Genomic DNA, 27,775 nt, shown 5'->3' with positions numbered 1-27,775 from the left:
CTGTGTGTGTGTGTGTCTTGCACAAGTGAAAGTGTAAAGAAACGGCGGGAACGCGGGCGTGGGGGGCAGGGGCTCGCATTGGGGTCCGGGGCAGAAGAAAAGAAGAGGGATATGGCGCGTAAAGAACGGGCGAAAGAAAGAACGCGGGATGGCCTGTGCGATGACATCATCCCTCATTTGCATAAATCTCAGTCTGAGCGCTGATTGGTCACTGGCGGGAGAAACCGAAGCCGCTCGCGCTTTTCATCCTTTTCAATGCTTTCTCTCTCTCTCTCGCCCGGGGCCGTGTGCGCGTGCGTGCGCGGATCGCCAAGCGTTGTTTCATTCTCTGCTGCCAGGAGGAGACGCGCGCATCTCTTTCTCGCCGGTAGACAGTCAGTCAGTCAGTCAGTGAGCTTCACACAGTCTCCGTCAGGGCTTCACTCTACTGGTTTATATCTCAACATTTGTTGCCGGTTTCGTCTCGATTCACAGCGCTGACCACCGGCGTTCCGCTTGGAAAGAAACAGGAGGACACGCGAGTACCGACTGGGCGTTGCTGGAGGAAAAGCGCTTTAAAAATCGGTAAGATTCCACCCTAGAAACCAGCGGCGATTCATTAAAAGCGTTTTTTCACTGTGTCAGAACGAATTAATAAATGTCAGTGTCAATTTAACAGATGCATTTCATTCAACAGCATGATTTACGACTGAATGCATTGATATGTAAATGAATATTTATGAGTTCTTGTTCACATCGGTCATTATAATAGAAGTGCCGGCGGAATAGCCTAAATGAGATCATCAGATGAAAATGCCACTGAAGCGATCAGGTTTCACACCGGTTTGATTTAGGCTTAAATCTATCTCTTTGGTTGTTTTAGCTGTTTTATTGCGTGTTAAACGGCATGTATATTGCCTTCTTTTATTATGTGTTGCCTTGTTCATCCTTTCAGTCCGTTTCAATGGTGGATGTCTGGGCGGTGACGGCAAACCCACTCGTGCTGTGGCCGAATTTAATCACGGACAGTCCTTCAGAAAGCACATATAGCGCTGACAGATGATAAAAAAGAAATTATAATACAGTTTTCATAAGTGTTGTGTTTTTTCGTGTGGAGCAGATGCAGTGAAACTTTCCGCTCGTGCGTTCGCTCGAGCTCTTTTGTTCTACGCCTCCTCCACCCGCCCGCTCCACATCCAATATATTCACACACCCGCTTCATACACAATATATTCACACACCCGGTACATTCTATATGACCCGGTCTATTCTTCTGTCTATAGGCGTATAATATAGTATAAACTATAGGCTACCAGTCCATGTAGCCTATTACTGAATGTGCCGGTATATATGAAGGCTTTATTATACTGGATCGTATCAGAATGTAAATATCTAAACTATATTCACATTTTTAATCCATACAAGTACATGTGTATCTGCTTTTTAAGTAAAACTCAACGTAATGACCTCATGCAGCCTTAAAAATAAAGGTTCCAACGGGGAGTTTTCGCAGTGATTCCATAGAACCATGTTTAGTTCCCCAGAGAACCTTTCATATAAAAGAACCATTCTTTTCTTAGTTTGAAGAACATTTTTAACATCTTACGAATCTTTTTCGAAAAGAGCCTTTTGTGCTGTGGAAAGATTTCACGGATGTTAAAGGTGTTTCATGGCACCATCAACGCAGATAAAGACGAGTGTAATGATACCGCAGGAATTAATTAAGGGACCCAACCTTCCAAAATACACGCCCGCTGGTGCAGTTTATCTGCCTACACCCTGTTCATTTATACGAGATACAGACCACAGTTAACAACCAGAAGCTCTAAATCATCCAATAGTATACTGTGAAGTATTGATGTTTCTACAGAATATAAAAAACAACCAAGAGCGATTTATCGGACTGCATTATTTTTTTAGAAATGTACTTTGAGTTTAGAGAGGATCCCGAGTGACCTCTATGCACTGGGCTTGTGGGGTATTTTTTCGCTCTATGTTGGTATTTTCATTGTTTAGGGCCAGTGAAAATCAACAGGGTGGTTTCTTGGCGTTGCTTTCTTCTCAAATCCCTACGCAACTTGAGTCAAAATGAAGCGTTTCGCAGCAGGTGCAGGTTGGTTTGGCTACTTCATGCTGCTAAATCTTGGCTTTGTAAGTCAGTGCATCCTATTGTCTTGCTTAATAGTTCCCTTCTCTCTTCTCGGCAAACAAAAGGTTTAAGACGGATGCCTCGACCCCCTGGGGCCTTCATCGCACAGCTCCAGATCTATCTCTTCTGCTTTTGTTTGGGATATTGTATATAATTTTATGGAGGATTAAACAATTCTAGTAATACAGACTATTTTGAGATGTCAGTGTATATGAATTCAGAATATGCAAGGTCAAATCTCTCTAATTATTTCAGATCCATTTTTGTTCCAGTGTCATTGTTCTGTCATATTATGATCCCGATACAATGCTGTGGCTGTCTAACTCCGGCCTACAGGGATTAGGCTCTTGGGGGGGGGGCGGCGGCATTGCCAGCAATTACAAATGTGTCATGGCATGATGGGTAGTGTGACTGTATAAGGAATCGGGGGTGGGGGGTGGGATTGGCTCTGGCTTTGCTAGAGAACAATTTACAGAAAATAGCATCAGAAAGGTCAGATCCTTGTTTATGAACATCTAAAGTGACATAAGAGAATGTGACTAATATGCGTAATCTGGCCCACCAACGTTTGCTTGCTCACTGTAGACTCTTAAAAATAAAGATTCTTTATTGGCATCGATGGTTCCATAAAAAACATTGAAAGCTCCACTGAAGCGCCTTGGAACGCGCAGCTTTGTATGTGCGTTGACGTAATTTCCACTGAAACAGGAAGCTAAGGCGGGGCATATTTAATGGCTCCTCCCCCTTTTCAAATAACCAATAGCGTTTAGTTTACCCCACAGACTGCGAGTCGTACTTGACAGCACCAAGGAAGCGAATCCGATTCAATAGTAGAAGTGTAAATACATTTTCGCCATTTCATTCTTAACCAACTTACAGTTGGAAAACGAAATAAAACTATTTTTCTCCAACCCATATTGCTCCGTGACGTTTCAACGGTCGCTTTGGCCAGGTTGTATTTAAAGCATAGGGGGAGGAGCTTTAGATTCTAGAGAGCATTTGATTGGACAGAAGATGTGATGAGAAGCTGAAGTCCCCGGTGATGCCATAAATATCCCTGATCCATTTTTAGCGGAAGTGAGAGACTGCTTTGAATGCTTATCTCCTCAATGCGAATTTTGTCATTGTTTTGGAACTCACCAGCTTATTAATAACCTTAAGGCTAACATATTCATACTAAAAGCTAAAAAACGTGCATTTTGATTTCAGGGGGCCGGGACACACCAAGCCAACGGTCGGGTAAAGTTTTTTAGCATCGGTTGGCTTAGTTTTTTCGGTGTGTTCTCCACTATTGGCTCTAGTCGGACGGCATCTTGTTTTTTGGGCCGATTGAGCATGTAGAATCGGTGCCAGGCCGTCGGCGAGAGGCAGAACTCTGGATGGCTGTTCAGCTTTGCGAACGAGAATAAAAGCGAAAGTGATGAAAGCGATCAAAGAAGTCAAGACGGTACAAATAGAAGGATGCTATATGATCTTACGCCATCTTACCTAAGCATTCGAATGCTTTCATAATAACATGAGCCGAATGGAATGAAGAAAGTGATCAGCGTGATTGATAGCGCTACTTTGCTTACGGTTTGTACATCTGCAGTCCTGGTTTCGGTTTCCCTTTTTGAAGGACGAATATAGACTATTGATACATGCTGAAATAGACCGATATTTACTTACACACATGCTAGTTGACAGTCGCCTTTAGTCTTTTTGGTGTGTTCAAGCGCAGCTTTTTTGGCCGATACGCAGCCGGTGAGAGAAAACAACACAGATTTAGTCGCCGCTAGTTCTTTGACGTCAGCTTGGTGTGCCCCGGGCTTGGAACAACCCAAAGGTTCTATTATGGTTCTTTAGATTCTTAATGTTCTGGTTCTTTTAAGAACTGATCACTGAAATGTTCTTTGAGGAACCAAAAATGGTTTGGTTACACTTTGTTTTAAGGTGACGTAGTTACATTGTACCGACACAAATAAGTAGTAATATTAATAAGCTACATGTACTTACTATAGAGTTACGGTTAGGGTTTGGTTTAGGGTTAGTTACTTGTAATTATGCATAATTTACTGTTATTACTATAGTAAGTGCATGTAGTAACGTTTAACTATGTCACCTTAAAATTGCCAATGGTTCTTCTAATCTATTGCATAGGAAAACCCTCTTTTGGAGCCTTTATTTAAAAGTGTGTTGGACACTTACTGTTGTCCCAAGAGGAAGTTACAGTGGTTTTCCTGTGTCATCTGTCATTTCTGATAATAATTCTCCCTCCTCCGGTAAAGATAGCACTCTTGGGGCTGAGCAGTTGTCAGAGGACAGTTGGCTCTGTTTGGATGGGATATTGTGTTGCAGCTGTGGTATTCTGCAGGGTTCGGAGGAGTGCTTTTTTGGGGAGTGTTTTGTGGTTACGGTTCAGCTTTCTGTAAACATGTCGGCTGTGCAGTTGTAGCACTCTTGCTGTGTTAATCTCCGTCTGAGGCAACCTTATATCAGAGCAGACATGCAGTCCAGTCTTGATGCATTTTGGTTCAATATCCTTTGTTCTGGTCTTGGCAGATGTCACTCAGTGAATGGCGTCTTTGAGAGTGTCACTGATTTCATGGGGTGCGGCAATTTACTAATGGATGTATTGACCCCGCTGCATTTATAAAGGTTATAGTTCACATGCAGTGTCTGAAAGTACATATTAAAATAATCCTGGAAACTAGATGTCTTGATGCCGTAGGCCTCCATGCGGTGGGAAATGTCAACCTAATTTATAAAGATATGAGACTAATTTTCCTTCAGCATGCAGCTTACAGTGTTTATAAAATCGTATTTGGATGCATCCAAGTACAAATAACCTTGAGTTTTATGCACAATGCTTTGTGCAAGCATTGTGTGTTTGGTGGTTGCATACTGGACCATCCCAGTTATCTGTGATATTCTAGTCTGTCTGTGGGATTTTTATTTTATTTCAATGTATGTTATTGCAGTTCTTTAAGAAAAATAGTCCAGTAATCTCATGTGCTTCTCCTCTAGAGCTTCAGAAGGGATCTCAATGTCTCAAAATGTCCTCAAGATGCCAAATCATTATGAACTCAAACATTTTCACCAAATTATTTCAAGATCAAATTATCTGAGCTGCTGTTCACATGATTTTTATTGATATGTTTTTACAATAAGGTCTCATTAATGCATTAACTAACATGGAATAACTGAGCAACACATTTGTTGCAGTATTGATTAATTTAATCTTTGTTAATAAATACACAACTGTCCACTGTTATTCATGCGAATTCATTTAATAATATTAGCAACTTTTGTTTTAGTCAATTGAAATCAAAATGAACTAAAATTAGTAAATGTTTTTTTCTAATGTAGCAAACTAATGTTAACAAATGGAACTGTATTTTAGTGAAATCTTGTAATTATAGCTATTATATGGCAAAAATAACTATAAATAATAGTATGAGAGACATCTGTGAGGTTTATAGTTGCATGAAACAACCAGAGCAATTAAATTTCCTCTGGGATATTATTATTCAGCAGAGTTTTATCCAAAGCAGCTTACAATGTGTTTTAGCACAAAAACAGTCTGTTTCGAGCAACCAGGGGGTGAATATTTTTGCTCAAAGCCACAACAGTAAAAGGAGAATCGCTTTTGCAGGATTTTGTAACCAACAACCTTTGGATTTACCAGCTGAGATCTATGTTTGGTTGTATACAGCTTCATGAAGATTTGCATTTCTCCAAGGGGCATGTTATAAACTTTTATTTGTTGAGTCAGAACAGAGGCTCAGAGTCCATCTGGAAGGTGCCGGTCAGCTGTGAACAGAAGGATAATCCTCTTATAGGTACAGTCATTTCCTGTGGAGTGAGTGTCACTTCCTCCTGTTTGCTGAAGGGCACGTTTATTGTCCAGTGCAGATGACGTTTGTGGCCATGCTGTCCCAAACAAACACAGACTATCAGATGCCATTGATCAACCCCCCACCAGCTGGACTTTATCAGCTCTTATGTAATTTGGCTCTAGCTTTTTTTTTTGTGCTCACAGAAGATAATAGAATCGAGCAGCTCCTCAAATTACAAATTAGTTAAAAGGCCCCCTTGCGCCCAAACCTCCCAATTTCAGCATCCCCACATGTTCTGCTAATGCACTTCTCAAACCCCCCATCTGTGCCAGACCACTGCACTTTCTCTCTGTGATCAATATCCTCATCTTATCTCATAATTTCTCCTCTAATTCTCTTCGCCAGGTGGCATGGTACACATGGTTTGCTGCTGGCGCACATATCTGGCCCGTGTCCTGTGTGCATCCCGTTGTGCGGGTGTCCATCGGAGGATCGCACAGGATTAGCATCATGCTTTGTCCCAAGTTAACAAGCTCTGTCATGTGTTAATCTCCCTGTCCCCAGGGGACAGGTTTGGTCCGCCGCTGGTTGCGATGTTTCTCGCTGCTGTGGACAGAGGTGCTGGTACCAGCTCCCTTGGTCATGTGACCCGTCTCTGGCATTGTGTGTCAGACGGATGTACAATTATTGCATTTCTGCAAACTACAGTGTTGTTTTAAAGGCCTTATACCACCGATGCGTTCATGTTCACAAGCCACAAGACAGACTGGAGCAACATACAGTAGAACAGAAAAGTTATTCATTTGCTATGCCGTCTTAAAAGCTTGACATTTATGGTACGAGATGCATGACGTGTTTATTTTGTCTTTCCCAATTTTGTAACCTTTTGCATCAAAAGACTATTTTTAACATCAAACATGATGTTTCTTTATCACACTAATGTGTAAATAACTTTAAGTAATACTGCATTTTTGCAATTATATAGCGGTTAAATGGCGAATTATGCAGAAACATTGTGATTTTGCATTGTGTTCTGCATTCCCAAATCACTAAAAGCTGGTTGGTGCTGTACATTGAACCTACAGTCAATACTAGGGGTCATGGTGATGGAAAATGATGAGATTGTATTTCAATCCTATTGAGTTTGCTCGCAAAAGTTTTGTGCTCCACCAAAGCCCCTTTCACACAGAGATTCCGGAAAATACACGGATAAAGTGACCCGGGATTTGACCCGGGTTCGTTTGAAAATGGTTCATTCACACTGCCAGTGATTTGCCGGAATCAGAGAGCGCGTTCACACACAATCCGGGTATGTCCCGGATAGACGCGTGACGTTATGATGTGACGTATAAGGTACGCGTCGAAAAGCGGAAGTGTTTGCATTGCTTTGAACAACATCTGCGCTTTCGATCTCGAGAAACCACGCTCGATCATTTTTTTTCGGATTCGGTCGTACACTAACGCATCACGTACCGTTCCACAAAGCTGGCGAACGATCTCAGCTTCGGTGCGGATTGCAAGGAGCTCTCGGGTCTCTGCTTCAGTCCAGTTTGCAGACATCTTTTCGTTCTTTCTTGTATCGATGACGAACACAAACTTTCTTCTAACAGAGTAACAGAGTCGCACGATAACTACGTTATTGCGAAGGCTCGTGCATCATCACTACGACACACCCCTTACGGCATTTGTCCTGGCTTTTGTTCACACAGCGCGCGTTCCGGGTCTGAACACGGCAATGTTACTAGGTCCCCAACCCGGCATCGATCCCGGCATTAAACCCGGGTCGTGTTTGCGTTCACACAGAAGGCGTTCCGGCAATTTGCCGGCAATTTGCCGGGTTCAAAGTGCTGTGTGAATGGGGCTCAAGAAACTTTTCGCTTGCTTGCAAAGAATACGAAGGTTTTGCAAGTTAACGTACAATTTCTTGGGGGAAGGGGAAAGTTTTGAAAGAGAGCGCAAAATTTCATGGGTTAAGGCAAATGTTTTGCAAGAAAGTGCAAAAGTTTGCGAGAAAACAAAGTTTATTTGGAGAAGTCAAAAGTTTTGCGCACAAACTCAATGTTTCTTGGGAAAAGGCAAAAGTTTTGCACACAAAGTCAACGTTTCTTGGGGGAAGTCAAAAGTTTTGTAATGGGGCACAATAGTTTTGGCGAGCAAACACAATCGCTTTTTCCATCACAATGTCCCCTAGGGATTTTGAAAGGGAGAGAAAAACAAAGTTTCTTGGGGTTCTTTTAGGTTTTGCAAGTTAAGATACAATTTTTTGGGGAAGGCAAAAGTTTTGCACACGTTTCTTGGGGGTAATGAAAAAGTTTAGCAAGAGAGTGCAAAGTTTCTTGGGAGAAGGCAAAAGTTTTGCGGTTTCTTGGTGGTGGTGGTGGGGGGGTTGTGTTGGCTAGCAAGCACAATAGCTTTTTCCATCACAATGTCCCCTTTAGGGACTCGGTACAAAACAGACAGAACGCAAGCACACATCCAGTGCAAACGGCCTATAAGTGTCCCTTTGTAGATCACTAATCTATTGCATCTCAGACAGTCGTGGAGTGTCTCACTCCCAGGCATGGCATATGTTCCAGAAACCTTACGTAAATCTTCCTTACAGTGCAGGGATTACCTCTTCGTCACCTGGATGCTGTCCAGGTGTCTGCCACAGGAGTAATTGGTGCCTCAGGCAGGAAAAGCTTCTTCAATCACAGCTAGTTTAGTCTCGGTTTACCATTGGTTTTGTTTCCATCAAGTCCCCTGAGGGTAATAGTCTCAAAGTGGTTTCTTACAGCCTGACGTCACCACCTTCCTTTCCTCGCTCCGCTTGTGGATTGTACCGTTGAATGGGCAGATCTGTTTGTTTTTGTGTGTTGGACAGAGCGGCTTCCCAACCTTTGGCCAAGGGTGTTTTGGGAATGCGCTGGCCGCGATCGCAATCTCCACAGCGGGGGCAGTAAAGTGGCTTTTGTCAGCTTGGACAGCAGTGGTCCTGTCATGCGCCTCCTTGTGTTTCTATCCTCTTTTCACTCCTCCGCGAGGGCCACCACCCCAACAATCCCTTCTTTGGTGACTTGTTTCATTGCAATGCACCTCGGGCCGTCCAACTTCATCTCGGCGTGTGTGCTGTATAATGGGCTCAGTCAGAGTGTCATGTGATCGGCGTATAGAGAGGGAACCAGTATCTCCACACAGATGCGTCTAAGACGCCGTCCGCTCTTGAGTGCTATTATGTAATGTGTTTGTGTTATGGACACCAACGTCCAATGGACTATTCATGAACTCATGAAAGCGGTTCTGTAACGCAGGCCTCAATCACACCTTGAGTCAGTCTTTTGCTTGTGCCGCTGTAGAGAAGGCTAGCATTATATGATGAATGGAGGGATTTGTAGTACTTTATTGTGATCAATTTTAGCAATGAACATTTTATTCCTAAAAACATGGTGAATATTTTTTTTTTCTGGTCATTGATTGATTTTCTGATATCCATAAAATTAAACAAGAATTTTAAACCTGGCTTTCAATGATTTCTGTTTTGGAAAATGTATGCAAATTAGTGCATATTTAATTTGATAATGCCGAACTTCAATGTAACGTTTCAGAAACTTGTAATACTAAGCAATATTTTTTTGTTGTTGTTTAATTTAATAACTCGGCTCATAAGATTATAAAAGATTATTAAATGGAGAAAGAATGTTAGTCAAAAATGTAATGAGGAAACAAAAACCTCTTCAATAACTAACAGTGAGCATAGGTATCAATTTACATAGAAATTGTCATACATTTGATTTTTTACCACTAATGTGCCCTGAAAATCAATTTATAGCGTTACTGTATTCGGTTCCTCTCTGCGGTGGCATTACATGGATTTCATTAGCATATGAGATTTGAGGTGAGGTTTTATTCTTGCTCTAGTCTGAATGCTCAGAAGATGCCTGAGAAATGTGATTATAGATTCTCACTCAAACCCTTTGACCTTTTACTCTTCAGACTAGCGCGTTTCCTAACCAGCAAACTGCCCTTTTCCCGCCCCGACGAGGAGACCCGGTGCCCCCGTTTGTGGTGGTCTTTCTGAATAGAGCCAGTGTTCCCTTGTTTTAGACTGATAGACAGGGGTTGAGGGAGACTTCTGCAACCTCCGGAGGGCACGGGGTGGGGGGTTGGACGGGTGGGGGGGTTAGAGGGTGCATAAAGATGCTGTACTCAAAATAAAAAATACTTAGGCCTAATTATACGATTTTTTCATTTGAATTTCATGTTAAAAAAATCCATTGATTTTTATAAAAAAAAATTAAACCAAAACAATCTAATAATCTAAATGTGATGCATTGTCGGTCATACATTTCTGCACTCAAAATCATGGCATATTTGCATTGGAGAAATTGTATGTTTCGATAAATATTATCACATTAAGTTTATAAGTTAGTTTTATTAGTTATAAGTTAATTTATTAGTTAAAACTGTGTGTGCCCAATGTTTGAAAATATATATGGAATTCAAATGCATAAAAAACTTTACACATTTTTTTAAGTGTGTATTATCTGATCGGAGGCACAATGGAGAATTGGCTGGACAGATTTGATATGTGAAATCCTAAACTGTGGCAAATGACAAATTAGTCAGCCCTCTGACTAAACGCCAAATCAGAGGCCCGCCGCCAACAACGATGTCCCCAGTGCATGCAAACGGGCCGGGAGAAGCCATGCGATTCATGCAACATCTCGGTGGTGTGCAAATGTGTGCTTCATCTCTCACAATCTCTCCATTGACTGCGATTCAAAGGGGGGTAAAAACATTTCCTATAGTGAGCTATTCAGATTTTTGCAGTTTTCTTGTTCTTCAGTTTTTAGACATGTGGGTTTGGCCCGGAGAGACTAAAGCTAAGATGGCATTAGCCTGTTAGCGCCTGCTGTGCCGCAGTGGTTAGCTGATTGTGAGAAGCGAGCTTTGCACACAGGGGACTTTTTTAGGCACAATGCAGTACTTGAAATGCATTTATGCATGCATGCATGCACATGGCTGTGTTGTGCTTTGCCCTCAGATAAAGAGGCCAAAGTGCATTTTGCCGTTACAATGCGGCGATGACCCAATTAGCACGAGGGTGATCTGCGGTTCAGCGGCGGGACAATTAAAAGACTGATGCGCCGTCGCTGGAGACCTGCCAAAAATACTGCTTCTAAAAGGTATGCAACGCATCTGTGTATGCATTGTTTGTTTACATCATATGTGGGTCTATAGGGGATGATCGCTTCTCGCCCCGGCTACTGTTGAGAGCGGAGTCATCCCTTCAGGAGCATTAGGATCCTGCACAGGGATTGGTTACGATAATTGGATGAGGTATTAAGCATGAGGCGTGTGCAGGTTTCGGTGAGTGAGGTGAGTGTCGTAAGAGGGTTTATGCGTAAGAAGGTTTGTAGGTACGATGGGTCTTATGTTTGTAAGGTCACAAAGCCACCATATTTACCTTTTCTGGTCATTTTCTCTCCATCTCGTGCTCTCTAGAGCTGGGTTTTAGCCAACACAATATTCAATTGCCTCCACCATGCATACTCCCTATTTATTTAATACACCTAGACACATTGGGTATTTCTGCAATTTCTGTTTTTAAATTTATTAACAGAATCTGGGAGCGCTGACACAATAACCACGATTAATTTTGTGATTTCAGAAGTTTCGAGAACTGTATGTTCTTCAATAAAAATTAGTTATTGAGGGATGCTAAAAATAAATATGATTAAATTGTTTTATTCAGATAAGAGATTCCACTTTTACTTTTTATCAGTCAAATTTTTTCATACTTGCCTGTCGAAATCAGCCACTTTGGAGGACATCAGAAGTCAGAAGGTCAGATTTAGATGGACAGCATAGGCTTCTGACCCCCCGGGTCACTATTGTTTACATGTAGAGGAAGCTGTCTATATCCCTCAGCAGGATCATTAAGGTCACAAGGCCATGTGATGGTGAGTGTGTTTTCCTCTCGGAAGGAGGCTGTTTCACTCCTCTAATCTCTTCATCTCTCCACCACCTGACGTTTATTGCATCTGATTCTAATCTATCATTCCAAACTGGATCAATAGCAAGAGAAGAAAACAGTCAGAAGGGGTAGAGCGGATGCAACAAAGCCTGTATTTATAAGCAATATTAAAATAGAGAGATGTGATCTAGAGGAGGTGTTTTTCATCAGGGAAAACAGCCCTTAAGCTCTCTGAGGTGGAAGTGATGTTGCATGTGGTTGACTTTGTTTAGAAAGCTAAAATCTTTGATTTTCTTCATTACAAACTTATACATTATTTAATCCAACCATAGTTACTTTTTGTGATTGCGTAGTTGGTATGAACATGGCAATTGCACTCGGACATGCAGCTAAATAATCAGTCCGAGATCGCCTGAACAAGGTCGTCCCCCGGCCCAATTGAAAATGAACACCATAGTGGTTCACTTTTGGTGAGAAAGCAAACCAACCCAACAGACCAAACTGTATCATAATTCATAATGGGAAATGTGGTCTGTAAAAAGCGGCAATGTGATTCTGAGCATGTTATTTATTGCAGTTGAAAAATGAATCAGAAGAATATGCATCATTGTAACAATTTAAGTCCCTGTTTTGGAACAAAGCGAACAATCTGCAGGTCTGAAAAATTGTCTCTATTGTTCCTTTGCCAGTTGTTTTGAAGTCAATGTGGTCATTGTTAATGTCACCAAGTGCACAATTCCTATCAGTAACCGATGGCCATAGATAGATCTCTGTCTAAGACATAATATATCTTTTCATGTCTATTTTCTCATATCTGGCAGCATATATGAATTGGGTTCTTTCCCCGGGGCTTTCTCTCTCTTTTCCATTACTGTCTCTCTCCCCCTCCCCCACATTTCTCTCATTTGGGATGCTCAGCTGCCTGGACCATCTGTGTGAGGACTAACTGAGGAGATTTTGTAATGGGCAGAATGAGTCTGAGGGGTGGAGGAATGAATGTCGACCTCAGAAAAAAACGGGTAGATTCTGGAATATAATGAGGGCGAGGTGTCCGGTGACACTGATGTCCGCCTTATGAGTGTGCATTTTCAGTGTTACTCTTACTCAGTCATTTTTTTTCCCATGCTCATTTGAGCCAAGCCACTTCCTCTCGTTGGCCTCTTCCACTGGATGAACTTTGCTGTGGAGCTGCTGCTCTTAAATCATGCAAACAACATCTGCGTCAGTAAGGCATTGTGGGTAATGCATCTGGTATTGCTGCTTTGCTAGTAGTTAGCAATTAGAAATCCCCCCAAAGGGTTTCGAAAACCCAGATATTTTTTACACAAGAAATGGCACCAAAATAATCTTATGATGGATGTCTTGCCAAATGTAAAACTGTATTAATGACAGCTGTAATCTTATGCCAACCATCACTCCTAATAGCTGGAAACATCATCTTGTGTGGCTTTAATTCCGTTTGGTCACAGTTTAAACAGATCCACAAGCTCTGAATCAGCTGTTGTTTTCCCTCGGCACGGCAGGCTATTTACCTCAGTCCTAATCTCTTTCTTAGGCGGTTTCTTCAAGCATTTGAATGCTAAGCAAACCTGACTCTTTATCTGATTGTTCTCTTAGGTCCGTCCGCCAGTGAGAAGGGGTACAGATTTCTTTCTTGCTCAGACTTGTTTTTTATTGTCTGAAGTCTCAAATCAGACTATAACTCTTTTGTTACTTTTGTTTTCAGGTCAATCTCAGGCCGTCTGATAGCAGTAGACTCCAACTAGTGCACTGAGTCCTGGGTTCCTGATTTCTCTCCTGCTGAGACGGACCTCCAGGACTAGGACAAGATGAAACCGGATGGTGTTGACACAGCAACAATGGAGCCAATGGAAGCATTGAATGCAGGTCCTGCGATCGAAGTGGCGCCAGTGGGTGAAGCTCAGGACCAGGCTTTGCCCACAATGCAAACAGAAGGTGCACCACAGCCAACAGAGGCACTTTCAGCAACCAATAAGACTGGAAAGGACAAGCCTGCAGACCCCAAAGCTAAGACGAAGGCTCCTGCCAAAGCAAAGGCACCCACCACTGGTACCAAGGCATCCACGACCAGTTCCCGTCCCACCACTGCTCAAAGCCGTCTAACAAACGGGGCACAGAAGGCGCAAGCTAATGGTGTCACCAAAAAGACCACAACCGGAGGCCTGGAGAAGAAAACCTCTACCACTTCTGCTCCTAAAAAAACAGTTGGCTCCACTACTGCACCCACAACCAAGACCCCTACCAAGGTGGCTGAGAAAAAACCGATGGGGACGGCGAGACCTGCCAGTGCTCCAGCCAATGGCGTGAAGACAACAGGGACAGCGCAGCCCATCAAGAAAGCCCCTGCTGCACCAGCTAATGGCTTGAAGTCTAAACCAAAAACTACAGGTAAGTCAGAATAATCATCTGAGCTTCTTGATTCTTGAAGTTCAATAAAGGCCAGGTGTCTCCAACCCTTCTCCTGGAGAGCTGGGCTGTGTCCGAAATCACCCCCTATACCCTTAAAGGATTAGATCACTTTCAAATAAAAAATTCCTGATAATTTACTCACCCCCGTGTCATCCGAGATGTCCATGTCTTTCTTTCTTCAGTCGAAAAGAAATTAAGGTTTTTGAGGAAAACATTTCAGGACTTTTCTCCATATAATGGACTTAAATGGCAACCAACCGTTCAAATGTTAAAAGAAGGTTCAAATGTCAGTCTCAGTGCAGCTTCAGAGATGGTACACGACGGGCATTTGTGGTTAAAAAGTATATAATTTAACTTTATTTTTTTTTATGACGATCGTTTCGCTAGATAAGACCCTTATTTCTCAGCTGGGATCATGTAGAGACTTTGAAGCTGCACTGAGACTGACATTTTAACCGTCTTTGAACATTTAAATGATTGGTTGTCATTTAAGTCCATTATATGGAGAAAAATCCTTGAATGTTTTCCTCAAAAACCTTAATTTCTTTTCGACTGAAGAAAGAAAGACATGGTGAGTAAATTATCAGGAATTGTTTATTTGAAAATGAACTAATCCTTTAAATAGGGTCCGAAACCATTGTCGACATTGAGAGCACTCATTCAATCCCATAATGCACCGCAATAACGAGTGAACTACTGATGTATACTCAACATCTAGATAATACCCATAATGCACTGTGAGGGTTGTGCCGAATGAATTCCTACGTCTTGAATCATACATTCATCCATTTTCCAAACCACTGGTCCAATGTGGGTAACATTGTAATATCATAGGTATACATTTATAAATTCAAGCATAATAATATAATTGACTATTTAAGGTTTATACATGCTTGTTTCCATGACAGAGTTCAAGATAAATATTTTCATTTTACTACTAGAGCTGCCAGCTTGCTCAGTTTCAAATGATTATTAAACAGCAAGCACAAACCATGCAAAAGCGGCACACTCAGTTTCTGAATTCACTCACTCATTTTCAATCACTCCTTCAAGTGGACTATATTAGTGGAGTAATGTAGGGAATAGTGAATCAGGGTATAGGGTATATTTTATTAGGGTATGATTAGCTGGGTCAGGTGTGTTTGAATCAGCAGGACTGTAGCTCTCCAGAAGTGTGGTTGGAGACCCCTGATGTCGGATTTTTTTTTTTCTCATGAAAGCAATTTTGGTATGTACAGTTTGGTCTGTATTTGTCTTGTTGTTCAATGCTCTTAAACATACTTCACTCTAGCTCCAGCTTCAAGGCCCGCCACTGCGTCCACCACCAAGACCGGCACCACTGGCTCTCCCAAACCTGATAGGCCACCCGTCGCCAAGACAACCAGGTAGGCGTCTCATTGGTTGAGCTCCCAGCCCATGTTTTGTAGATTAGAATTCCGCAATGTGGGCCATTGCAGTAGCTCATTCTCTTCCAAAGTCCTTCAGGCATTGCTCATTCAGCCTCACGTTGCAGCCCACATCTCTCACAATCACTACTCTTCATTCACTGAATACTTAAAGCATTAGGCATCAAATCTAAGCCTGAACAGGAAAGAATTGTATTTGCTCGGAAATGAACTGGCATAGTCCTCAAATTCCTGATTACAAAAAAACTGTGATGGGGAACTCTCTCATAATTGAGATTCGACTCTCCCCAGAAAGTCTCCACGATTAGACCAACAGTCTCGACAGTTTCACACAATGAGATGCTGATATAATACAGATCTCCCTATATCCAGGACAGATGCAGAGAGATGTTAGGATGGTTATCATGCAGGGACACAATCTTAGTCACGCTGGGAATCATAACATTGAGCTCACTGGAGCCGTTTTGAGATGCCTGCAGACAGCCATGAACAGTGAAGGAGTGTTTTGTTACTTGTTTATAGAGGCAATGAGAGACATCCTGAGGCCTGTAAATGAGCTCAGACTCATGATGTTATGTGTGGGTGGGGGAAAAATGTTGTGTGAGTTTTGTAACATGTGAACCCTTGTAATGTGATACACATACATTTTTGCAGATCTCTTTAGATTTTGACAGACATTGATGACCTTCTTTTCCTTAGAAGAAGTTTGTAGTGTTTTCCCCCCCAGTGCTTTTAAAGTAAGGACACAGGACAAAACCTAGCAAAGATGACAACAAAAGACAAATAGATAACAAAAAAGAAAAAATATGCCTACAATTTGTATGATTCATTTGATCAAAGATGTTATTGATATTCATGCTATAAAAAGTCAAAAACAGAGCTCTGCCATGACTCCTCCCACATCATACAGCTGAACAGGGAGTTTATTTCAAGATAAATGGTGTTTAAAGTAAGAAAGCTGCTGTCTCAAACACAGATTACATCACGCGCTGCTTGAAAAGGAAAGACCGTACAAATGACACTGTTAGCACTGCAGTATATTCCAGCACTGGGTTTAGGAAAGATAATCTGGGGAATCCACCCTGAGCCTTTGTTTTCTGTGTCTGCCTCATTATGACTGTAGGCTCAAACACTAAATGGCAGCTAAAAGGCCCCTTGTTGTCCAATTAGGGCAGGAGTTTGTGTTTTTATCGTTATTTTGACCCTGTGGGCATCTTCGATCTAACCCGGATTTAATGCTATACCTCAGGCCAAGGAAGACAAAATTTGTGCAGTTGAGCAGCTTAACAAAACTTTTTTTTGACAGCAGTGTCTTAATATTCATTTAACATTTGCTTCACAGTCCAGTAATATATGACTCAGTTTTGGGAGTGTTTGTGTAGTGTGCATATACGCCTTCAGAAATAGAGGCTGTACAGGGAATTCTGCATCTACTGTACCTACTGGATGTTCAATAAATAAACCATGCCGTTGGCATTAATGGTGTGTGCTTGCCACCCAAAACTTTTACATTGCTACATAAAATATGTAGGATTGCATTTTCTACTAGCGGCACCAAGCAGATTTGCGGAAAAAAAAGATAACTGTTTCCAAACCATTCTCCAATGCTGCAGTTGGACTGCTGAACTAAAAAGAGCAATGTTTTAAAAGCCCTACAATGTTTAAGACTATTCAGGCTGGGATACGGGGAGCAAGTATTTCAACATTAAGAAAAAAACAGCAGTTTCCACATTTGGTAAATAAAAGCAGTGTAAAGACGAATGCAAGTCATGCTAGTTGCACTAGTGTAGTGCAGACATGAAAGAACTGGGCAGAAAGATGAATCATTTTGATTTATGTTGTAGCACATCCCTAATGGATGAGCTCTTTCCCGATGATGATGTCATACTGATGTAAGAGCTATGGGCTAGTCGGTAAAGGGTGCGTCTGTTGCTAAACCATCTCATAACTCTAAACCAAGTAATTTCTCATAAATTCGTTCTTTGTCTCTCTGGTTCTCGTTCATTAGAGTTTAGTCCTCCAGAGTGATGTTTTATTGCAGCCACTGCACCTAATCTCTAAATGGAGCGTGCGTGACTCTGAGTGCCCAACTGCCAACTTGATGGATGCTTTACAACACTTCAGTGATTCTGAGTTTGCTGCAGCGCTTACGTGTTCTTCGCTTGTCTGATTCCTGCATCTTTCTAGGCTGTGCGTGTTCACTGGTGTCCTGCTCCTGCAGTTTGACATGGCTGTTTTCTGGACATGCACGTTTGTCTTGACGCTGATTATTTTTGCATAGTTTCGTTTCCTCAAATTTTAAAAGCCCTAAAGCATATCATTCCCACCAACATGAAACCATCATTTCAAATCTGTATGACTTTATTTCATGGGACACAAAAGGAAGAATGTTGTAGAAACTGAATGGAAGCATTATAAGATATTCTATTATATGATATTATTCAAATAGCCACCTTTTGTTTTCCACAGGAGAAAGTTATAAGGTCTCTTCTGTAGGGCAAAGTCTGAAAAACACTAAATTGAGACAGAGGGTCCCCACTAGGGTTGCAAAATTTTGGGAATTTTCAAAGATGGAAACTTTCCAGGGGAATTAATGGGAATTTAAGGGAATTAACAGGAATTAATGGGAATAAACGGGAATAAACTGGGAATTTTCAAAGTTGAGGTTTGGCTCTTCATAGGGAACTTAAATATAGTTGAGGAAAGTATATTTTAGCATAATCTTGACTAAAACAAAAAGGCTACATGTGCTGTCTAGTTAGTGCAGGAGGTTGTGTTCACAGGCATCATTGATTTGATGCATATTTGCTGCTGTAAGCCAAGAAATCACTGCAAATGTGCACATTACGATTTATGACTCAGACAATTTTTGCTGTCGGGGTAAAATACATGAATCAAATTTTATTCAGATGAACGACTATTGGCCTTTATTATGCTAACACAGCAAATTGACATGCAGGTGAGTGCCAGCAGGTAGACGCAATTTCATCAAACGCTGCTGAATCACAGCTTCACTAATGCATTGGGATTCACCCTGAAGGGATGTGATCCTCTTTATTGAGGTTAAAGAGTCCCTTCAGGCCAGAGTGCCTTATTAAAATCTCATCAGCCATAGTCTGCCAGTCACTGGCTCAGGAGGAGGTTGTCTTCCTCATTGCCGCTGTGGCTTCAGGGGAAGTTTTGTCACTCACAAATATAACAGCAAGTTAAACAATGTTTATAAACCAATAAGACTCCAGGCTTCTTCGTCGAATCACAAATCATTAAAGTGCTATCTATAAAATGCTTGAATGGCGCGCCATTAGCTTGAAGCAATTCACGCAAATACGTGTCAATGTGCTTGGATTGTTTTTAAGCTTCGGTGCATTTTGAGGTTTTAATGTGCATTGTATTTGCCCCCGACCATGACACAGATCTGACGGCAAATTACACTCAAGTGAGGATAAAATGGGAAACGATGGCCTAGTTTGTTTTTTTTCTATTAGGGAAATAGTTTACTCAAAGATGATAATCAATGACATTATTTACTCACCCTAATGTTACTCCAAATCCACATGACTTTCTACATTTAGAAGAAAATTACATTATTAGTGCATGTAATTGAACAATGTTCACTCGTACCAATATTATAAGCACTGTTTATTTGTCAGCAAATGTCTTTTGACAGCTCCAGGGCTTTTGTTAAAACTACAGCTTGATCTTCCACATTTTTGTATACCTGCCCACGGAGAGTCAGATCGATAGGGGTGTGCCAAAATCAAAATGCATTGTGGGTGTGGAAGTTTTTGGTAAAAGAGAATGCCACATGCCCTTTTCTCAGTTTTCTCTAGTCGCGTAGCACCGATTTGAATATCTATTCATATTTCTGCTGCGTAGACAGCCAAGCCCATCTTGACAGCAGTAAATTACCCCTTTTTATGTTAATTGACCAGGGCAGTTAAGTTCCCGAAAGGACAATAAAGTACCACAAGTGTACTATTAATGTGCCATAAAAGACCCAAATAATATAGTGCTCAAGTCATATGACCTATTCTTATGGTTCCTTATTGTGTCCTTTTTGGAGCTTGACAGCTCCTGGTCACTGTATTCTTTCATTGTATTATAAAGAGGTTGTTTGTTTCTCTTTCTCTGTCCCACACTCTCTTGAACTCATTCTCTGTCTCTTGTGTTCCAAGAGAATGATGCTACTGCTAATCTCTGCGAGCTCCCTTTCTAAACTGAGTCATCATGTCACTGTAGATTATACATATCGGGTTTATGTTTGAGATTAAGAGGAAGACTTTTATAGAACCGCTCATTTGCTCTTTTTCTATCGCTCTCATTCGCAGTCTTTCTCATCTCAAAGTACATTATTCCCTATACTAGTCACAATTTTTCCCCAATGTTCCGTTAAATCATTATTTATTCTCTACCTGTTATATGATGACTCTTTGATTCCCACTTGCTGTGTGTCTTTACTATGGTCTACTAAGTATGACGTTTTGATGCTGGTAAAATCAAGGAAGAGATGACTTAAAAGCTTTAAGGACCCAGGTACAATATTTGGGGCGCATCATGATTTTTATGATGATGGCTTCTATTTTATATTGACAACTAAATAATATAGATTATATATTATTAAATATATTGGCAATCCTTTACTGTTAAATCTTAAAATGTGGTTAAAAAAGAACTGAACACCTTTTTTATGAACTGTTCACAGGCCTAATTATCAAGTTGGCTCAGAGACTAATGTACTAATCCAGGTTGTGAGCTTAAGTAGGTGTTTTTGATAAGTGAAACTGGGTCGAGCAGCTACAACACAGCACTGCATTAATTCATGTGTGGTTTTCTCTGTCAGGTTTATCTGTTTATAGACTTGCCCTCTTTGTTCTAGAACTTTCACTGCTGGATCTCTCTCTCTTTTGCTCACCCGCTCACTCTCTCACCTGATACTCCATATGTAGGACACCAGAATTTTGTAGCATCTCATCCCTGCAAGTGCTTTGCCTATATGAAATGTGGAATGCATAGAGCATGTCTTTTAGCAAGATCCATACTCTTTTCCCAAAAGAGATTTGCATGCTTATTTTTACTCATCACAATAAAAGATTTACATGGTGCTCGCTGCGTCTTGTCGCCCAGCCACGTGCTCTCCAGCTCTTTATTTAGAACAGGAGAGACACATGCAGTGGAGCGTAGACAGAGGAAATCAGAAGCTCCTGCCAGACCCACAGGATGTAGGTTAGTTTACTCAGACTTGACCTGGACAAGTATTGAATCACTGGCGTGTGTCGAGTTTAACCAAAGTGGCCAGAAACTAAATCCTTTTCTCAGGGCAAAACACGTGTGCTACCACTGAGTCAGGCACCGCAGGATAGGAGAGAGGCATTATGGGTAGATAACTGGGGGAGGAATTTTCTGGAAGAGAATGTTTTTGCTAGTATTAACATTGCTCCAGGTTGTGTTCCTGAGCTACCTGTCCTGGCCTTCTGTGCTGTGACTAACAAACCTCGGTCCAATGAGTCACTGCTCTAGATGGGATATATGGCCCATCCCCCACAACTAAAATGTCATAAGAAGAGGAAGATGGAATTTTTCTCATACACACTAGTATCATAACTTCTTTCATTCTGCTGTTTAACGGCAAGGGGCTTTGACCTAGCTGGACATGAAAGCTCAACTGAATTCTCCTACCACAAAATTTTGCTAGCTATGAGCAGACTTAAAGGATTAGTTCACCCAAAAATAAAAGTTCTGTCACCACTTACTCACCCTCATGTTATTCCAAACCTGTATTAGTTTCTTTCTTCTGTTTAACACAAAACAGAAGAAAGAAACGTATTCAAATTCAGAACAACATGAGGTTGCGTAAGTGATGACAGAGTTTTCATTTTAGGGTGAACTATCCCTTTAAGAAATGCCTTAATGACTCACCACACCTGTTATTAAGATTTGACATGGTCTTCCTCTGTAATGATTTTTTATTTTATTCTGTCACATCGTCTTTCCGCAGGTCTGTTGGCTCTGCTCCTGCTGCTCGTTCTTCACCTGCTGCCCCTAAGCCTGCGACCCCAACAACTGCTGGCAAGACATCTGCATCCAGACCAACTACTGCTACACCCAAGACACCATCTACTACAGCTAAACCTTCTCCTGCTAAAACCACAGCACCCCCTGCTGGTCGCACTCCCACTCAGACTCCTAAGACCACAACACCTGTCAAGAAAGGTGGGCACCTCATGGAATACAATAAACGCATGCATGTCATTCAGATGTAATCCGTGGAGCTTTCATACTGTGTTTTAATACTTGAATACTGATATTTTAAGAGTAAATATATTAAGAGTAATAATAGTATTTTAATAGTATTTTAAGATTAAATACATACTTTCAGTCTACAGTATTTAGAGTCCTATTTAAATTATATTTAAAGCTGTAATACTGAGTTTGAAATTATATTATATTTTGTTTTCATTAGATGTCAGTAAGCAGCCATCCACTCCAGCAACCAAGAAGCCCACATCTTCTCCACTTACCCGGCCAGCACCAGCCAAGACCACCAAACCTGATACACCTAAGTCAGCCTCCACTGCCAAGTCAGAATCAGCCTCCAAAAAGCCCACCACCTCCAGCAAGGTGGCAGATGTTAAGACTAGTAAACCCAAGGAGAGCAAAGCAACACCTTCCAAGGATGTCAGTGCAAGCTCCAAGCCCACAGGCAGCAAGCCCAGTGCTAAAACAAGCAGCCCAAAGAAGTCAGTTGGCAGTAGCACTCCAATGCCAGTGAAGGGTGGCCCTAAAGCCTCCCAGCCTGCAGACATAGCAGCCACAGAGGTTGAGAAGAAGGATGTGGTACCTGCTGTGGTTGCAGCCACGGCTGCAGCTTCTGTTGCAGCTGCTGCTTTTGTTTCTGTGGTGACCTCTGAAGAAGCCCCTGAAGAATCAGCTACAGCTTTTGTTCCTGCTGCCACTGAAGAGACTCCTGAGGACTTGTTTACCCTAGTCAATCCTGCTGCCTCTGATGTGAAATTAGAAGACTCATTTATCACTCTCATTCCTGCTTCCTTTGAGGACTCTAAAGATGATTTTAAAGAAATGGCTACATCTGTCTTTGCCCCTACGGAAGCACCTGAAGACAAAGTTACACCTGTCATTTGTCCTGTCTCTGAGGAAACACCTGATGACATAACTATGTCTGTCATTCCCCCCATTTCTGATCAGGCACAAGAAGAAACTGTTTCACCTCTCATTCCCCCTACCTCTTATGAGGCACCTGAAGAAACAGTTTCACCTGTCATTCCTCCTACTTCTGAAGAAACACCTGAAGATAGAACTACATCTGTCATTATCCCTACCTCTGATGAGGCACGAGAACAAACTGTATCATCTGTCATTCCCGCTACCTCTTATGAGGCAACTGAAGAAACAGTTTCACCTGCCATTCCTCCTACTTTTGAAGAAACACTTGAAGATAGAACTACATCTTCCATTACCCTTACCTCTGACGAGGCACGAGAAGAAACTGTATCACCTGTCATTCCCCCTACCTCTTATGAGGCACCGAATGAAACCGTTTCACATGTCATTCCCCCTACCTCGTATGAGGCACCCAAAGAAACTGTTTCACCTGTCATTCCCCCTACCTCGTATGAGGCACCCGAAGAAGCTGTTTCACCTGTCATTCCCCCTACCTCGTATGAGGCACCCGAAGAAACTGTTTCACCTGTCATTCCCCCTACCTCGTATGAGGCACCCGAAGAAACTGTTTCACCTGTCATTCCCCCTACCTCGTATGAGGCACCCGAAGAAACTGTTTCACCTGTCATTCCTCCTTCCTCCGAAGAAACACCTGAAGACACAACTACATCTGTCATTGCCCCTACCTCTTATGAGACACCTGTTGAAACTGTTTCAACTGTCATTCATCATGGCTTTGATGAGGAACCCGAGGACACAGTTACACCTGTTATTTCTCCTACCTCTAATGAGGTAGAGCTTGTCTATCCCCAGGATGTCCCCCTAAGCATGGACACTTATAAAGATGACAATGTCATGTCTCAACTGGCTGCTGAAATGGATCTGGTCAGCCTGGAGGAACCAGTGCCTGCTGTGTCTCCCCTGGGCACCACAATACTGTCACCACCATCCTCTCCCACCGGCCCAACATTCATGTCAGTCGAGCTCCCAAGCTCAGCTCCCTTACTGGGCTTGCAGGGTCCAGCTGAACCATGGGCACGGAGCTCTTCACTGTACCCCAGCACTGCAACCATAGAGAACCAGGAGCAGGAAAGTCAGGAGGATGAAGAAAGTGAGCATGATGATGAAAAAGAGCAGAATGATATACAGATGCCCTCTGCAGCAAAGAATGTGATGGGAGACTTTGGTCTGCTGGGCTCCGCTGGTATGGATCAGATCAGAAGTGTAGCTCCTGTCTGTACCTGGCAAGAAAGAGAAGAAGCAGTGGAGAAAGCTGAAGAAGAGATTAATGAAGACAATGATGAAGAGGAGAAAGAGAAAGAGGAAGATGAGGAGGAAGATGATGATGATGATGAGGAGGAGGATGTGAGAGAGATTGGCATAAAGGAATCAGTGCCCCAAACAGAGAAAGAAGAAGACTTTAAAAAGGGGGTGGCAGATTTTGCCAGCTGTGATTGGGGTATGATGCAATCAGATGACATGTACAGCAGTAACAAACATGACTCAGAAGTGACATCTCCCTTCAATGCAGAAGACAGCTGTAGTGCTAAAGAGACAGGTGACTTCATAATGAGCGAGACAGACAGGGAACAGCCATTCACAGGGCCTCCTGGAATTCAGTCTTTCGGTAGTGAAGATGAAGAAGATGATGAGGAAGATGAGCATATGAAGGAAAACATGGATCTGGGCTTAGAACATGATGATGAGTATTACAAGAAACAGAAAGAGTTAGAGAAGGAGGATGAAGATGTGGAAATGGTACACAGGCACATGGCTGAAAGTGGACTTGGAGTTTGTGGAAATGATAGTAATGAAGATGATGATGATTACACAGAAGAGCATCATCTAGACTTCAAGAGCATGGGTCACACTTCTGCAGCACCATCTATGCCTTTGACAGCAGCATGGAGTCATTCAAATCCATTCTCTGATCCCTTGGCTCAGCCTGCTTCCGTCCTGTCTGAATCAAGCCTGTCATTTTCAAGATTTCAAGAGCCAGAAACACTTAGCAAATTCCAAGTTGATCTAGACACAACCACCAAATTCTCAGCTGGTCCAGATACACCACCCAAATCCCCAGTTGAGGCTTTTCTGGAAATGAATCCACCCCTGATTCAGGCATCAGAACCTCAATCTGATATTCAAGAGGATACTGGGAGCTCTGTCCCAGCAGAGTCGGGTATCTTGGCTGCTCCTGCCATTGGAATGTCCCAGTCCAGCACTCTCAGTGGGACTGCCCTGGCTGCCCACAGCAGCAGTGAGACCAGCACACCTGAAGAGCTTCGGGATTATGATAGTAGTTCAGGTGTAGAGTCCCGATCAGACAAGTTGCAAACACCAGTCCCTGCCATGCAGACAGACATGGAGCAGGACCTTGGTATTCACCTTGAGCGTTGTGATGGAGAAGAGGAAGAGGCAGAGGCAGAAACTCTGCCAGCCGATGAGGTACTGGGTGATGCCGCAACAGCACCAGCCTCCGTTCCATCATCACCATCAACCTCCGGTGATGAGGCCAGTGATACAGAGGGTGAGATGCAGATCAATGACCCTGATGTCACAGTTGATGACAACACCACAGTTCCCCACAACCTTGCAGCCCTGGAAGAGGATGAGGAGGCCCCTGAACAGATTGGAGAGGAAGATGGTGATACGCCTCAGTCAGCCAACTCTGTGGCCTCTTATGGTTTTGACTGCTCCGCGTCCATCTCCAATGCCCACTCTATGGCTGAGAGCTGTGGAAAGAGCCCAGGTATCTTTAGCTTGGAAAATGAAGAGCAGCTTCCGGAAGAGGCCAAGGATCCCTCTTTCATCAAGGAGCTCACCCTGCCAGCAGCTGCCGCCTACAGCGATGACTTGTTGGACTGCCCAGTGGATTTGCTGCCTATAAGTGAGCCCACAGAGAGAGATGCTGGGTTTGACGAGCACTACATGCTCTGTAGTAAGACAGACCCAGGCTCTATGGAGGAAATGGATCCCGAGTCCCCCATGCACCTCTCACCCCAACATGGGGACGATACAGACGGCCAGCCACCTTACTACTCTGCTATATGTGATAAGACTGATAACTTTCTGGCAGGTAACGTATAAAGTCCCTCCTTCGGAATGCACCTTGTCTACCCTAGACCCCAAGCTCCCACCCTGTGTCCTTCATTTCTTCCAAATGTGGGGTTAGTGAGCGGAGAAATGAATAGAAATAAGTAATAGAAAGGGGAAGGAGAAAGGGGGGCCGCCAGGTGAGGGATTATAGCTTTGTCTGAGCTGCTCTCTGTTCTTTTATTACCACGGTGATGGTTATGATTGTATGGCTTAAATTTGTGTATGTACAGTAGCTATTCTCATTTTCTATTAGAATGTACTTTTTAAATAACACTGCGCTTCATGGCACCCCTGAACCTGCAATGTTAGACTAAGTTAAGATAACGTCCTTTGATGAAAGGACAAAAATGCAAAAAAATAAACACTTGGTGGACTTCAACTACATTTGTATTTATCCTACTGTTTTTACCAATCAAATGTCAATTTTTTATACTTTGTTTTTTTTTTTTTCTTGTTTTTATTTGATTTGTTGTTAAGATCCCTGTCTTACCTTAATGTTTGTACACATATCAGTTTTCCTGCACTGTAAAAGTAGCTTTACTGTCTTTTTAAACTTAATCCAGTGTCCAGCACTAACTGTTTTAGCATTAAATACAGGTTAGATAATCTTCAGAAGCTTTTCACTCTCAAAGTGTTTGACATAGGGGGGTGAATAAGTGTTAGATGGCAAGTCATACTCCAATTTTTGGTTGTGTTTTGTTAGTTTTGGGCTACTGGTGCGCATTTTAGTAAAGGATAACATAGATTCTCATTGGCACGTAACTTAAGTGCTTTAAAGTACTGGGCTCTTGATCTGGATTCTTTCATTTACAGTAGTTGGACATTTGTACTTCAGAACGGACTACTATTTCTGTTCATGGAAATTTAAGTGTTTTCTTGCATTTGTAAAACTTAAAATGCTCGCAGGTCAGTGTACTGTGAGTATTGGGACAATTCAACAAGAATTGGAACTGCATGTGCAACTAATTAAGAAATTGTTATAATCTTGATATGATTCCAGACATCATCCAGGGATGTTTGGACATTAATGATTCACAATATTCCATTAAACATCATTACAAGGCTGTCTGTTCCTGTTTGTTTTGTTTTTTGAGTGGCATGATGGTCTATTCTCGTCCGAGTACTCCTGTGGAATTTTATTTTGAACAGGAAATGGATATCTGCTGAAATGGTGTTTATTCCAGATGTGTTTTGATGAAATGACAGTCAGTGCTCATAGTCTATAATCCCCCTCTTCAATAGCATGTCATTCCTCATAAACTCAACACCAGAACAGGACCCCTCCCTGAAAGCCAAACACAATAAAGTTGCATGGTATCTCAAGGAATTAATTGATGAATTAAAAAAATTGCCTGTTTTCATATAGCATCATTAGACATTAATACATAAACAAAAAGTTGACAAATATTCCAAAACCTGCCTGAATGTTCATTTGGTCCTGTGAGGGTGTGTCAGGAAACTTTCTTGCTCGCTTTTCCTTTTCCATCTCTCAGTATCTCTCTCTCTCTCTCTCTCTCTCTCTCTCTCTCTCTCTCTCTCTCTCTCTCTCTCTCTCTCTCTCTCTCTCTCTCTCTCTCTCTCTCTCTCTCTCTCTCTCTCTCTCTCTCTCTCTCTCTCTCTCTCTCTCTCTCTCCTCTGCACTTCCTTTCTCTTTTCTTAACCACCGTCATAAAAAAGTCATTTTACATCAAAAATATCTGGAGGTGAATTTAACAAAGTACAATTGATCATCCCTGTCTGTTCTGTCATGTAAAATTATGTG

General features: G+C 42.1%; 1 protein-coding gene across 3 annotated transcripts; it reads left to right on the top strand.

Moving 5' to 3' along the window:
• Nucleotides 1-282: 282 nt before the first annotated feature.
• Nucleotides 283-27,077, top strand: prr36b (proline rich 36b; the record flags this gene model as incomplete). Of its 3 annotated transcripts, XM_079631053.1 has the most annotated exons (6): nt 283-564; nt 13,629-14,311; nt 15,624-15,717; nt 21,734-21,948; nt 22,199-23,373; nt 23,422-27,077. In XM_079631053.1, the coding sequence occupies exons 2-6, from the start codon at nt 13,732-13,734 to the stop codon at nt 26,002-26,004; spliced, it is 4,647 nt and encodes a 1,548-aa protein (XP_079487179.1). In that variant the 5' UTR covers nt 283-564; nt 13,629-13,731. The 3 variants fall into 3 exon arrangements, with proteins under 3 accessions (XP_079487179.1, XP_079487177.1, XP_079487178.1); XM_079631051.1 differs by having other exon boundaries at nt 22,199-26,004; XM_079631052.1 differs by lacking the exon at nt 283-564 and adding an exon at nt 11,093-11,111 and having other exon boundaries at nt 22,199-26,004.
• Between the last annotated feature and the right edge of the window lie 698 nt (nt 27,078-27,775).

Source organism: Phoxinus phoxinus, assembly GCF_949152265.1.
Source record: "Phoxinus phoxinus genome assembly, chromosome: 1".
NCBI lineage: Eukaryota > Metazoa > Chordata > Actinopteri > Cypriniformes > Leuciscidae > Phoxinus > Phoxinus phoxinus.
The sequence above is the reverse complement of the archived record's forward strand: the minus strand, read 5'-3'. Positions and strand labels throughout refer to the sequence as shown.